Raw genomic sequence first — 13,442 nt, forward strand, 5'->3', positions numbered from 1 at the left:
TTAGTCCTGGACAAAATCAGAGAGTTCCAAGATGTGAAATATAAAAATAAAAAGCCTTACATATATTAAAAAGTTAATCCAGATTTTTTGATGCTGGAAAAATCATTGGGTGTTTGATTCAAGTTTTGGGAAAGGTTCAAAAAGGTTTGGGGTAAAATTGTCAAAAGTGCCTAAGTGACTTAGGAACCTAAGTCTTATTGCATTGACTAAGTGCCTAAGTCATTCTTCAAAGTAGAACTTAAGCACCTCAGTAGCGTAGGCTCTTCTGAAAAGTTTACCCCAGGCTTATTTTATCCGAACTGGTGGTTTCTTCCTCCTTCCTTGTGTAAAATAGAGTTTACAGTTATAAAGAAGAGTGTATAAAAATTTACTAACTGAACAGCATGAGAATGGTTAGGTTTCTGAATCCTTCAGAAAGGTATAAAAATATACTGCACAAAACTTGAGTTAATTAAGGCTGGATCCTGTTGAGCGTCTGTCACCATTATTTGCTATCACTTGCCACTTTCTGTAAACTTAGTGGGATCGGGTGTCCTTACAGTGTAAATTGACTGTCAGAGAGCAAGTGTGGGATTTACTCAGCTCAAGATGTGATAGAACTCAAACTGTTACTGAGAAAGTTCTCCTTGACCTGAGGTGCAGCAAATATTGAGCAGGATTTCTGCGGAAACTGTGAAGGCACAGGGTCTGTGCTCAATGGATAGAGAATTGTTATTGATGCAAGGGGAGCAGCAGGCATAAAAATATTGACTTTATGAAACAACCAAACTAGAGATTCTGGATTTTTATTTCTCTCATGCATATACACATACGTGCATTCCAACATACTCATTTTTTATACATACGTGCAGTCTGGTGCACTTGTCGTTCTCTCCCATATGTCGACTTTCTCTTTCATGCTTCCTCACATCTGAACTTCTCTCTACACTTTTGAAATCACTTTTCCAGTAAGCAGTTAGTTCCTGCAGTAGCTGCCTGTGACTGTCTTTCACTGTGTGACTGACAGCTGTAACTCATCCCTGTGTTTGGCCTCCTTCCAGCAGTAGCAGTGGAAGACAATGCATGGAAAGTGCCTAGCTTACCTTCAGAACTGCAGTTTCAGCTTTTTGTAAGTGACTGAGGAATTGTAGAGTGAGGAGAGTTCTGCCGTTTAGCTGATGAGATAGGTAGGTAGTCTTTCTGAGGTTCAGGATCAAATGTTATGAGAAGCATTAAGGCCCATTTTTGCTGCCATTCAAATTCTGTGATAAAATCATTCCCCAGCTGTAGTTGAACTTTGCAGTACTATTGCAGAGTTACTGCTTTGGGTGCCAGTGAAAATGTAGGCCACAGATTGCAACACCAGAGCACTGGCTTTAGAGGATAACCTGCTACCAGCTATCTCCAGTGGAACACTGAGATGTGCTTCTCTTCCTAGAGTTCTGTTCCTGCTCCCAGATCTACAGGACAGTCTTGATCTTCCTGGGTCTATACTATGTCTTACAAGTCTCTTTGACTAGGCAATTAGAGGGTCCTGCACTTATTCTGGATTTTGTAACATCAGTATAGAATTATTTAATGCCACAGAACAAGAATAATGAAATGGCAACTGCACTCGTCCAGCCAAGCAAGGAGGAGCGTCTTTCCTCGACAGACACATCTGGTACCATGGGTGACACTGAGAGTGTTAAGGAGGTTGTTTCTTGGCATTTTTTTTGATGATTGACTTGTCTGCTACAACGTGGCGCTAAGTATACCTAGTTTATTGCAGTGCTGAGTGTTCTCAATTCCCATGGGCCACTGTAACTATACCTCTTTGTGGATAAGCAGAGGACTTCAGCCTCCAAGGTTGTCTGTGTAGATCTGTTCACCAGCAGTTCATTCATTGTACAAATGCAAAATATGGGCCTGATCCAAAGCCCATTGAAGTCAATGGAAAAACTCTCATTGACTTCAGTGGACTTTGGACTATGCCCCAAGATGAAATATCAGTCTTATAATTTCTTCTCCTTTTTTCCTGTAGTCATTGCACCTCAGAATGTGCAGCTGCTGAAGACCACGGAAGATTCTTTGACCTTCAGCTGGGATCAGGTGCTCGACGCGGATTATTACCTCCTCAGCTATTATCCAATAGGGCACGAGGCCTCTGCAGTACAAGTCCAAGTGCCAAAAGGACAGCTCAGCTATGAGATCCCAGGCCTTCGCCCCAGCACAAAGTATCAGATCACTCTTCATTATGTGAAGAAGGGGATTTCCAGTAACCCAGAACACCTACAAGCAAGGACAGGTGGGAGCACTAGAAAGTCCCTTTCCTCAAAATAAGGATTTGCTGGTCTTCAAAGTCAGGTTCAAACTATAGGAGAGCAAACTGCTAGGCTTTGAGGGTGTATGGCACTACACATGACTTCCTGTCTGAGATTTTGGAAAGGCCCATTCTATAAGCCTTTCTTCTCCAATTTAATGATGTTTTTCCCAAAAGTTTTTTTGGGATGAATTTCCCATCCCCCCCAAAGTCCCAGCCATTGTTCCCTGCTTCTGAATTCAAGGGAGTTCACAGTGCTGGGACCAGTTTACTCTCTGAATCCAGGAAGCAGAAATGTTTCTCTGTCATGCTATCTGCAGTGGCACATGACCGTGAGTGCCTACCTCAGGGCAGACACCCCAAATTGATGGCATGTTCTAGAATTAGATTTCACTGACCTAATGAGAAATGTGAACTCCTGGATCACTATAACAGTCTTACCAAGGAGTCACAGACAGTGCCCTTCGACTCTCCCGTCTATCTTGCTACCCAGGAAATCTGGACTTGGTGATAAATGGTCACTTACACCAAAAATCATGGTGTGTTCAGTTTGCTCCCAGTCCCAAGAGACCAGTCTCTTATCCCAGATCAATTTGCATCATAGATATCAGGCCAAAGACGATGCCTGTAGCCAATCCTGTAATAAATTAACTAAAGTTTTATAACTAGGAAAAAGAAATGAGAGAATTATTTACAGGTGAAAGCAAGCAAATATATACATACAAATGAGTTACTATCTGTGGTTCCTAAAGATGACAGAGATGTAGTAATCTGTCAATTCAATGTGTCTTTCAGGGCAGACCCAGGGGTAACCCCTGGGGATTTTTGCCTTAGTTTAGGTTTCAGAGGGGTAGCTGTGTTAGTTTGTATCAGCAAAAACAATGAGGAGTCCTTGTGGCACCTTAGAGACTAACAAATTTATTTGGGCATAAGCTTTTGTGGGCTAAAACCCACTTCATCAGATGCATGGAGTGGAAAATACTGAGACAGGTATAAATACACAGCACATGAAAGTGGGTGTTGCCTTACCAAGTTGGGGGTCAGTGCTAACGAGCCAATTCAATTATAGCTATAGAATAGTCCACTTCCACCTCAATTGAATTGGCTCGTTTGCACTGACTCCCAACTTGGTAAGGCAACCCATCTTTTCATATGCTGTGTATTTATACCTCATATATACTTCTCCACACCACTCTTTTGATCTTAGCCTTCTCTCTGCTCCCACTCTGCAGTTGGGGGTAGAGGAATTCGCTTCTTAATTTGTGCCAACCTCTCTCCAAGAAATTGCAGCTCCTTACTGTCATAAACAGATAGCTAAGGGTTAATGTCTCTTTCACCTGAAGCACCTGACCAGAGGACCAATCAGGAAACCGGATTTTTTCAACTTTGGGTGGAGGGAATTTTGTGTCTGAGGTCTTTGTCTGTCTGCCTGCTTTCTCTGAGCTTTGGAGAAGTAGTTTCTGCTTTCTAATCTTCTGTTTCTAAGTGTAAGGACAAAGAGATCAGATAGTAAGTTATATGGTTTCTTTTCTTTGGTATTTGCATGAATATAAGTGCTGGAGTGCTTTGATTTGTATTCTTTTTGAATAAGGCTGTTTATTCATATTTCTTTTAAGCAATTAACCCTGTATTTGTCACCTTAATACAGAGAGACCATTTGTATGTATTTTTCTTTCTTTTTTATATAAAGCTTTCTTTTTAAAACCTGTTAAAGTTTTCTTTACTGGGAAATTTCAGGGAAATTGAGTCTGTACTCACCAGGGAATTGGTGGGAGGAAGAAATCAGGGGGAGATCTGTGTGTGTTGGATTTGCTAGCCTGATTTTGCATTCCCTCTGGTTGAAGAGGAAAGTGCTTTTGTTTCCAGGACTAGGAACGGAGAGGGGGAGTCACTCTGTTTGGATTCACAGAGCTTGTGTCTGTGTATCTCTCCAGGAGCACCTGGAGGGGGGAAGGGAAAAAGGATTATTTCCCTTTGTTGTGAGACTCAAGGGATTTGGGTCTTGGGGTCCCCAGGGAAGGTTTTTCAGGGGGACCAGAGTGCCCCAAAACACACTAATTTTTTGGGTGGTGGCAGCAAGTACCAGGTCCAAGCTGGTAACTAAGCTTGGAGGTTTTCATGCTAACCCCCATATTTTGGACGCTAAGGTCCAAATCTGGGACTAAAGGTATGATACTTACTCTCTGAGAACCATCCATTTGAATGGACACAGAAGGGTTTCAAAGAAGGAGAATGTAATTATCAGGTGGGATTTGGCTAGGGGATGAGAGGTACTGCCTAGCCTAACTGAAGATCCTTAAAGAGTGCAAATAGTCAGGACTTCACTTGTACGAATGGCAATGCCAGGTGCACTGCACTTCCTAACAATCACGCTGGAGTGTTGTAACATTATGGAGGCCATTTAGGGCAAAAATCTGTCTGGGAATTGGTCCTGCTTTGAGCAGGGGGGTGGACTAGATGACTGCCTGAGGTCCCTTCCAACCGTAGTATTCTATGATTATGGACTCAGAGGGCAGAGTGCCAGTTTTGAATTGTCAGAACCACTCCCTGCAGTAGCTGTGTTTTCCTCAGGCATCTCTGGGCCATACCTGAACTAGTCTGACCATACTTACGTGATGAGAGCTTCACACTGTGCTACCTCAATGCCCTTGTTAAAGCCAGTAAAGGGTTGGATTATGGGGAGTGTGTATTTTATTTGTAACAGAACACCCAGGAGCTGGAGTCCTCTGTGGCTGGGATACAGCTTTACAGTGAGTACAGTCAGGCCTGTTGAAAGAATAATTGCATTTTGCCTAGTTAACAACCCTTCAGTTCATCTGAGAAATTATACCTGGTTTTGAGGCCTGAAACCCCTGGTGGAGGTAGTTTGGCTCTTTCCTGTCTTGTGTGCACACATGGAGGAGAGGTGGCTTTGGTGCTGCTGAAATGATAATGTGCTGCTTGCTCATCACCCTCCCCACTCTGTCTTCCTTAGCCCTATCTGCAGTTAGCACTGCCTGGGTGACAGAGGAGATGGAGAACTCGCTGGAAGTGGAGTGGGAGAACCCCCCAACAGAGCCGGACTATTTTAAACTGAGGTTCAGCTCACCACAAGGGCAGGAGAAGGAAGTGGCGGTGCCTAAAAGCAGTGACCCCAAGAGCAGATACATCATCAGCGGTAAGTGATTGGGTATAGCCAGACAGGACATGGCCAGGGAGAAATGGGGAGAGACAGACACAAGAGAGAGGTTGACTCTTGAATCATAACCTGAGAAGAGCATCTCTTTTGTTTCTGTGTGGCTGATGCTCGGAGCAGACACAGACAGTTAGCAGAACTCTTTCACTTCATGCCTAGGCTGCTGCTGTGAGACTCCTACAATGCACCAGCCCCCCCGCCCCCCCCCCCCCCCAAAAAACCAAAACCAACCAAACAAAAACACCCAGATGAGCCTTCATCCATGAACCTTGTAATACATAGATGAAAGTCTGCCAGGTTAACCATCTCTAGCACCTAGTGGCCAAGCTAAAAGGAAGAAAGCCAAGAGTTTCTCTTGCAATATATCTCACTGTCACGTTAGTTTGAAACTATACTGAATTCTCTTCAGCACAGATGTTAGCTGATGAGGGAGCGGAGATGGAATTTAACTGGCAGAACCCTAGGATAGGAACCATTTCCATTCAATCTGATCTCAAATCACAAGAGATTCTGAGACTCCTTTTTGAATGACCAGAGCACTTTGTTTAGCTTGCTCTTGTAGCAAAAGAGGAGGTATGATTTACTTTTTGTCTGGCTGGGAGTTTCACCTTCAATATTGCCAAACATATGGGGTAGATCCTCAGCTGGTGTACACTGGCATAGCCCCATTGAATTCAGTGATTTACACCAGCTGTGGATCTGGCTCTACAGCTTTGCTTGCATCTTTGCACCAAGTCCAGCACTTGTTCACATCTTCACAGGTAGCCATTATGAGGATATTCTGTGTGTGAGGGGGTTGAAGGGTGATACCGGACATCACATGGAAAAGCTCCCCATGTGGTATGGGTAGTAAATGTCAATGTACGTTCATTCAACTTTAATTCTACCCTCATATAAATAAAATTTACTTGTTCAGTTCAGATCTGGGGACACTAAGGATGGGTAAAATGGAAATCCTCACAATTTATGACCAGTATGGCCCGTAGAGATGAGCCTAAACCAAAACATCAGATTCACATATTCTCCAGACAAGAAGTACAAATCCCAGTCCCACAACTCAAACTCCTCTGTAATGTAAAATCAGAGAGCAGAAGATGCAATTTTTCTAAGAAAATGTTAATGTACTTTATTCCCTAATTGTCGGGACTGCTTCTTTTGTTTTCTTATAGGCCTGAAGCCTGGCACAGAGTATAAGATCATTGTCATATCTGTAAAGGATGAAATTGAAGGAAAACCATCTGTAGTGAATGGCCGCACTGGTATGTATCCAGAAGTCCCAAGCAGAATCAAGCTCCATTGTACTCAGTGCTGTACAGACACAAAGGGATACAAGGTCCGTAGGTGGTGATGCTTGTTTTGAGTTGATTCGTGTTTTCAAGCTTCTCTCCACAAACATGAGCGTTAGAAACTTAAAAAACAAACCAAAAAAAAACCCCCAACCTGAAATTCTCAGGTAATTACCAGACTGCAGTAGCTGGGGCTTTAAGACAAACACCAAATATCATGAGACTCAGCAACACTGCATTGTAACTTACTATGTAAAATACCATCAGTCCAGATGAGCATGTGGGTTACAGGTGGGAGTTGAGGAGAAGCAGCAAGGAGAAGCAACTGGGATGGAAGGAGGAGAGAGGGATGGGTCCTCTTCTCAGAGGAGTGAGGAAGGCATATAGGGGGGATGTTGCTCTGGTCACCACACTGTGTGGAGAACAGATAGCTGGCCAGGTCCTCTGACAGCCAGTAATCAAATGCTGCATGCAGACTGCAGGGCAATTCCATCTTGTTCTCACTGACTGCATTTGTTTCTCATCTGTGAGATGGAAATCCAGGATTCTCCCACTACTGGAAACCTACAAATCCCCAAATAGAATCATCATTCCATCCTTCCCACATCTCTTCTCTGTTAATGGCATAGGTGGGTGGGTGTGGCACTGCTGAGGTCTCTTTCGTTGGCCCCTGCCTGGCCGGAGTCTGCTGGACTTTTCTTTTGATCAGAGCTCTTGTTTACTCTTGACGTCTGATTCCAGTTACCCTTGGAAGGAAGTGGGGTTGGGAAGCACTGCTGTCTTTGGAACATGATGACTCCATCTGTCACCTGTGTTTTCAAACATTGTGAACATGTAGATTCTGTCTCATTTTTAGCGGTTATTACTTGATCGCCCTCTGCTTTGCATAGAGCCATTCTAGTGCTGCACAGCCCCAAGGCTTTTCATTAATGTATTAATTCCTCTAATATTTTCCCTTGTTCTCTTCAGTGACCAAATCAGCCAATTCATAGAAGTTTAAGGGAATTTGTAGAACATAAGTGCAACACAGCTGCATAAAGGGTGCTGCCTGGAGTGCTAGCTGTGTAGTGGTTTTATGGAACAAAAGCTCCTTTGAGAGAGACCCACCCAGGTTGGTTAGCTGCACAGACGCTGCACAGTGCATGAGTTGTTGGCATAGCCTCTCCCAACACTCCAGAGTTACTACCCGAGAAGGGGTGGAGAAGATCATCCTCCATTGCCAGCACTGGGTACAGTTCCCCAATAAAGGACATCTCAGATGTTAAAGTGATCTTAGACTAGGTCTCTGAAAGCATTCACAAAACACACAATAAGATCCAGTGGCTAGAAATTGAAGTTAAACAAATGGAGACTGGAATTAAGGTGCAAAAGTGAGGCTAACCATTGGAGCAACTCACCTAGGAGATTCTCCATCACTTGAACTTTTTGTATCAGAACTAGATATCTTTTTCTAAAGGAGATGCTGTAGCTCAACCAGAAATTACTGGGTGAAGTTTCTTGGCCTGGGTGGTTCAGGAGGTCAAACTAGATAATCACAGGGGTCCTTTTTGACCTGAACATCTATGAATTATTCAATATTCAAGCTACCATTTGTTCTTTAAGATGGTTCTCCTGCCATCTCTGGATCATTCTCTCTCCTCCCTTCCCCATGGTAGTGTGCGGAGGGGCCAAGGGACCACTGGGATGCTTTAATGGAGAATACTAATTTCTCCTTTAAAGGGTCCTTGTGTCAGGCACTTAGTAAGTGGACTAGTCCATTCCTCTGAGTATAAAGCTGGGAACCAGGAACTCCTGATATTGACTCCTGTGTCTTTGGGAAGTCACTTAGCCCTTCTCTCTCACTGTCCTCATTCGCAGATAACAACACTTGCCTCTGGGGTGCTATTGTGAGGATGGATGAGTTATTGCTGGTAAAGTAATTTGAAATTGAAATGTACTGAGTATATTATTCTCCCCAAATTTCAGTTCTCTTGAAATGGTATCAGCCTAGTAAGCAGTGCCTGGATTCAAAACAGCTATTTAAAAGATAATTCTGCCATTTTGTCCACAGATATATTTCTAGTTTTTAAAAACCACTGTATTTGTAGGACCCACCACTAATACACTCTGAGCCCTGCTCTCTGGCTTTGCACCAGGATTTAACTCACTAATTGTATTCTCAAAGCTATCTGCCCTCCTGCTGACCAGACCAGACAATAAACCAAATAAAGCTAGGTTTGTCTCTGCATTGTCAGGAAGATGTTTGCCAAGTAGAAGACAATAAAATTGGGTGGTGGAAAATACTTTCAAATGCTTGAAAGGGCTGGCTGAGCACTGTAGAGTAAAAGAAATGCTACACATGACAAGGAATGTGACTGTTGGGATCAGGTGGAATATTGCTTGGGGAGTCTTTTAACACTGCACTATCAAACGCTCTTTTAAAGGAATAGACAGCCCAACTAACCTGAAGACCGACTGAGTGACAGAGGACACAGCTACCATCTCCTGGAACAGGGTCCAGGCTCCCATTGACAGATACATGGTGAGCTACACCTCAGCTGATGGGGACACCAGAGAGATAGCTGTGGGGAAAGACCAGAATGCCACTACCCTGAGGGGTATGAAGCCAGGCATGGAGTACGTGATCTACATCTGGGCTGAGAAGGAAGGCCTGCAGAGCAAGAGAACCACCACTAAAGCTGAGACAGGTAACTAATGGCAGGGGAAGAAATTTGGAGCTTGATCATGACCTCATACCAGTTTGTCAACTCCATGGACTTCACTGAAGTTACTCCTGATCTACACCGGTATTAATGAGACAAGAATCTGTCCTGTAAATTGTAATTCTCACTGGTAGGCTAAACTGGCCTTTAGTTGTGAAAATGGAGCCTTTTAATTGAGCAGGGGCTTGGACTAGATGACCTTTTGAGGTCCCTTCCAACCCTGATATTCTATGATTCTATTCTATTCTATGATTCTAAACACAAGTGCTGGTAGAGATCCCTTTTCACAGATGCTAGTCATTAGTATCAGTACAATGGAGGTAATTCAATTAGTAAAACAGCCATCATCAAGGCTTCGTAGCCGACTAAACATGGAGTTAATGACTTGCCTTTAGAATGCCATAAACAAACTCAGTAACCTTCCCTAGGTCCCATTCTGACCTTTCCAAGAACTAGCCTGAGAGTAAGACATTGAGGGATAACTGGTGTAAGGGCTGCTCTGCCTGTGGTTTCGTGGCTGCTCACTGCGCTGAGGCTTAGCACATCTGGTGCTGGTGGGATTTTTTTTGTTGTTGTTTTTTATGTTTTTTTTAACAGAACTGATACAGTTGCACTCAGGGTAGATGGAGGGTAGCAACCAGTCCCTATGAGGGCTTTTTCTTGTGTGCTAACTCATGTAGGAGCTTTGCTGTTGGCTTAAGAAACAGTATCATCTTCACAGCTGTGGAAGGGGGAAAGACCATGAAAAGTGGGGAAGGACTGATGGGTCTCTCCTAATGAAGTGTTGGGGAGAATCCTCACTGTATCTTTCCACCGTTAAACCTTCTCTAAAAGAAATTGACAGCCCAACAAACCTGGTGATGGACCAAGTGACAGAGAACACAGCTACCATCTCCTGGAATGAGGTGCAGGCTCCCATAGACAGATACATGGTGAGCTACACCTCAGCTGATGAGGACACCAGAGAGAGAGCTGTGGGAAAAGACCATAGCACCATCACCCTGATGGGTCTGAAGCCAGGCATGGAGTACATCATCTACATCTGGGCTGAGAAGGGAGGCCAGCAGAGCAAGAGGGCAAACGCTAAAGCTGTAACAGGTAACCAGGGGAATCTTTGGGATGTGATACTAGCTAACTGCATATCACAAACTGCTTCCTGAAGATTAGCTGTGTTTTGTTCTGTTTTCTTCCAACTTATTGCACAGTGTACATTATAGGACAATTTGTCATGTGGCCAAACATGCTGCAGGTCATTCCAAGATTGAGATTTAGGATTTACCCCGACTCCCATTTTCCCAATTTCAAAATTTCATTGACTTTAATTGGGTGCTTGACTGGTTCCATATGCACATAGGTCAGGTTTGGGAAAACTTTTTGGTCTGAGGGCCACATCTGGGTATGGAAATTGTATGGCAGGCCATGAATGCTCATAAAATTGGGGGTTGGAGTGCAGGGGCAGGTGAGGGCTCCAGTTGGGAGAGCGGGCTCTGGCATGGGGCGGGGGATGAGGGATTTGGGGTGCAGGAGGGTGCTCTGAGCTAGGATTGAGGGGTCCAGAGGGAAGGAGGGGGATCAGGGCTGGGGCAGAGGATTGGGACAGGGCGGGTGTCTCAGGGGTGCAGGCGCTTACCTCAAGCAGCTCCTGGAAGCAGCAGCATGCCCCCCTCCAGCTCCTACATGGAGGGTGCGGCCAGTCAGCTCTGCATGCTGACTTGTCCGCAGGCACCGCCCCTGCAGCTCCCAGAAGCAGCAGCATGCCCCCCTCCGGCTCCTTCATGGAGGAATGGCGCTCACCAGCCAGCTCTGTGCACTGCTCCATCTGCAGGTCCCGCCCCTGCAGCTCCCATTGGCCACGGTTCCCAGCCAATGGGAGCTGTGGGAGGGCGGCGCTTGGGGTAGGGGAAGCATGTGGAGCTGTTACGCTTATAAGAAGCGCATGGGATCTTTTTCAGGGGAAAAGGCAATATGCCGCATTTATTGAAGATACAATTAGTATATGCATTCAATCACGCACCACACAGACATACACTGTCCCGCCAGTAGATGTTATAATTACCAGTCCAGATCAACCTAGTGGCCAGCTAGGCTGATCACCGGTAGGGAGGAGCCGGATTCTGTCGGTTGCAACATGAGGCTCCGGGGAAGTCTTGGCAGGACGAACCCAAAGTTTCAGGGCAAGGCACCCTGTTCATATAGTGATTTTCCTTGACTGGGACCAATGAATTTTGCTCTGTCATGCTGTAATCAATTGTTGTTTGACAAGTGCGTGTTTTCTTAAATTGTCCTTCTCATTCTTTATCACAGCCAACTTGTCCCCATTGATAGGTGCCTGTCTCATCCTTAGAGTCATTAATCTGCCCTCCTCTCACATTTCAATAAGGGCGTGTTACAGCCTTCTGGCGCCCTTGCATCTGTCTCCGGTTCCTCCCTCGTACATCTAGTTCAGCAATGGCCTTCACACTTCTCTTAACACATACATTCCTCATTCACACACAAAACAGAATTAATTTACACAGAACATTTTGAACAGGAACATCAAATTGCAATGCAAAAGAAAAACAATCACTGCATTATTTCACTTATTTTAAAATGCTAAACCTACAACAAATTAGTGACCCTCAAAGGTCTGTCATTGCCTTGAAATCAGTCCAGACACAGATTCTGGCTGATGTATCTCTTCCCATTGGCCCATTAGGCCATTCCTTTCTGTTATTCAAAAAGTGTGGCTGGCAGGATTTGATCCCCCCCTGAACCCACTCCCCAGCTGGAGCACCAGAGCAGGGCAGCCCCCCGACCCTGCTCCCTGGCAGGAGCTCGAGGACTAGATTTAAAGTTCTGATGGACTGGACACGGCCCGCAGGCCATAGTTTGCACACCCCTGACATAGGTTTTATGCAAACTTCCCCCACAGGGCTCTGCCAGTGCACCACAATCTTCCCCTATGGCATCTCCTGCTACTTTAGTCCTGGAGTAAGCACAGCTCTGCCAATGTATCTAAATCTTGACCCACAACAAGCTTATTACTCCAGGCTGGGACCCTCTAAAAGTTCTGCCAAGTTCTGAGTCCTCCAGTCATGAGTCCTGAAGGACTGATAGTGAGCGCAGTATTTACCCAGTGAGACGGGAGAGATAGGGCTGACAAGCCCCTTTCTGTTTTCCTCTATCTCACACAATATCTAAGGGTACATAAAGGTTTGGATCTGGAAGACATGGTACCCTAGGGGAGTCACTTGAGAATCAGTCAATTACATTGTAATAATCAAGGCTTTTACTCTCAGAAATTGACAGCCCAACTAACCTGGTGACCAATCAAGTGACAGAGGACACAGCCACCATCTCCTGGAACAGGGTCCAGGCTCCCATAGACAGATACATGGTGAGCTACACCTCAGTTGATGGGGACACCAGAGAGATAGACGTGGGGAAAGACCAGAGTACCACCACTCTGACGGGTCTGAAGCCAGGCCTGGAGTACATCATCTACATCTGGGCTGAGAAGGGAGGCCACCAGAGCAAAAGGACAAACACTAAAGCTGTAACAGGTAACCAGGGGTGTCAAGGTTCCTTCCCCACTCTGAACTTTAGGGTACAAATGTGGGGACCTGCATGGACACTTCTAAGCTTAATTACTAGCTTAGATCTGGTAACTCTGCCACCATCCAGAAATTTCAGTGTCTGGATCACTTCTTGTCCCCCACCAAAACCTTCCCCTCCCTGGGCAGCCTTGAGAGGCTTCACCAATTCCCTGGTGAACACAGATCCAAATCCCTTGGATCTTAAAACAAGGAGAAATTAACCATCCCCCCTCCTTCCCCCCCACCAATTCCTGGTGAGTCCAGATCCAATCCCCTTGGATTTTAAAACAAAGAAAAATCAATCAGGTTCTTAAAAAGAAAGCTTTTAATTAAAGAAAGAAAAGTAAAAAAAATCATCTCTGTAAAATCAGGATGGAAAATACTTTACAGGTTAATCAGATTTTATAGCCCAGAGGAACCCCC

General features: G+C 44.8%; 1 protein-coding gene across 1 annotated transcript in view; it reads left to right on the plus strand.

Annotated features, from left to right (window-relative positions):
• The window catches only part of TNN (tenascin N), a 55,200-nt gene that overhangs the window by 20,523 nt on the left and 21,235 nt on the right, over window positions 1–13,442 (plus strand). Inside the window, exons 4-8 of the mRNA XM_050963081.1 lie at window positions 2,003–2,266; window positions 5,256–5,438; window positions 6,626–6,715; window positions 10,279–10,542; window positions 12,723–12,986. Coding sequence (XP_050819038.1) covers window positions 2,003–2,266; window positions 5,256–5,438; window positions 6,626–6,715; window positions 10,279–10,542; window positions 12,723–12,986 — 1,065 coding nt within the window. The remainder of the gene's footprint in view (window positions 1–2,002; window positions 2,267–5,255; window positions 5,439–6,625; window positions 6,716–10,278; window positions 10,543–12,722; window positions 12,987–13,442) is intronic.

This window comes from Gopherus flavomarginatus, chromosome 7 (assembly GCF_025201925.1).
Source record: "Gopherus flavomarginatus isolate rGopFla2 chromosome 7, rGopFla2.mat.asm, whole genome shotgun sequence".
Taxonomy (NCBI): Eukaryota; Metazoa; Chordata; order Testudines; family Testudinidae; genus Gopherus; species Gopherus flavomarginatus.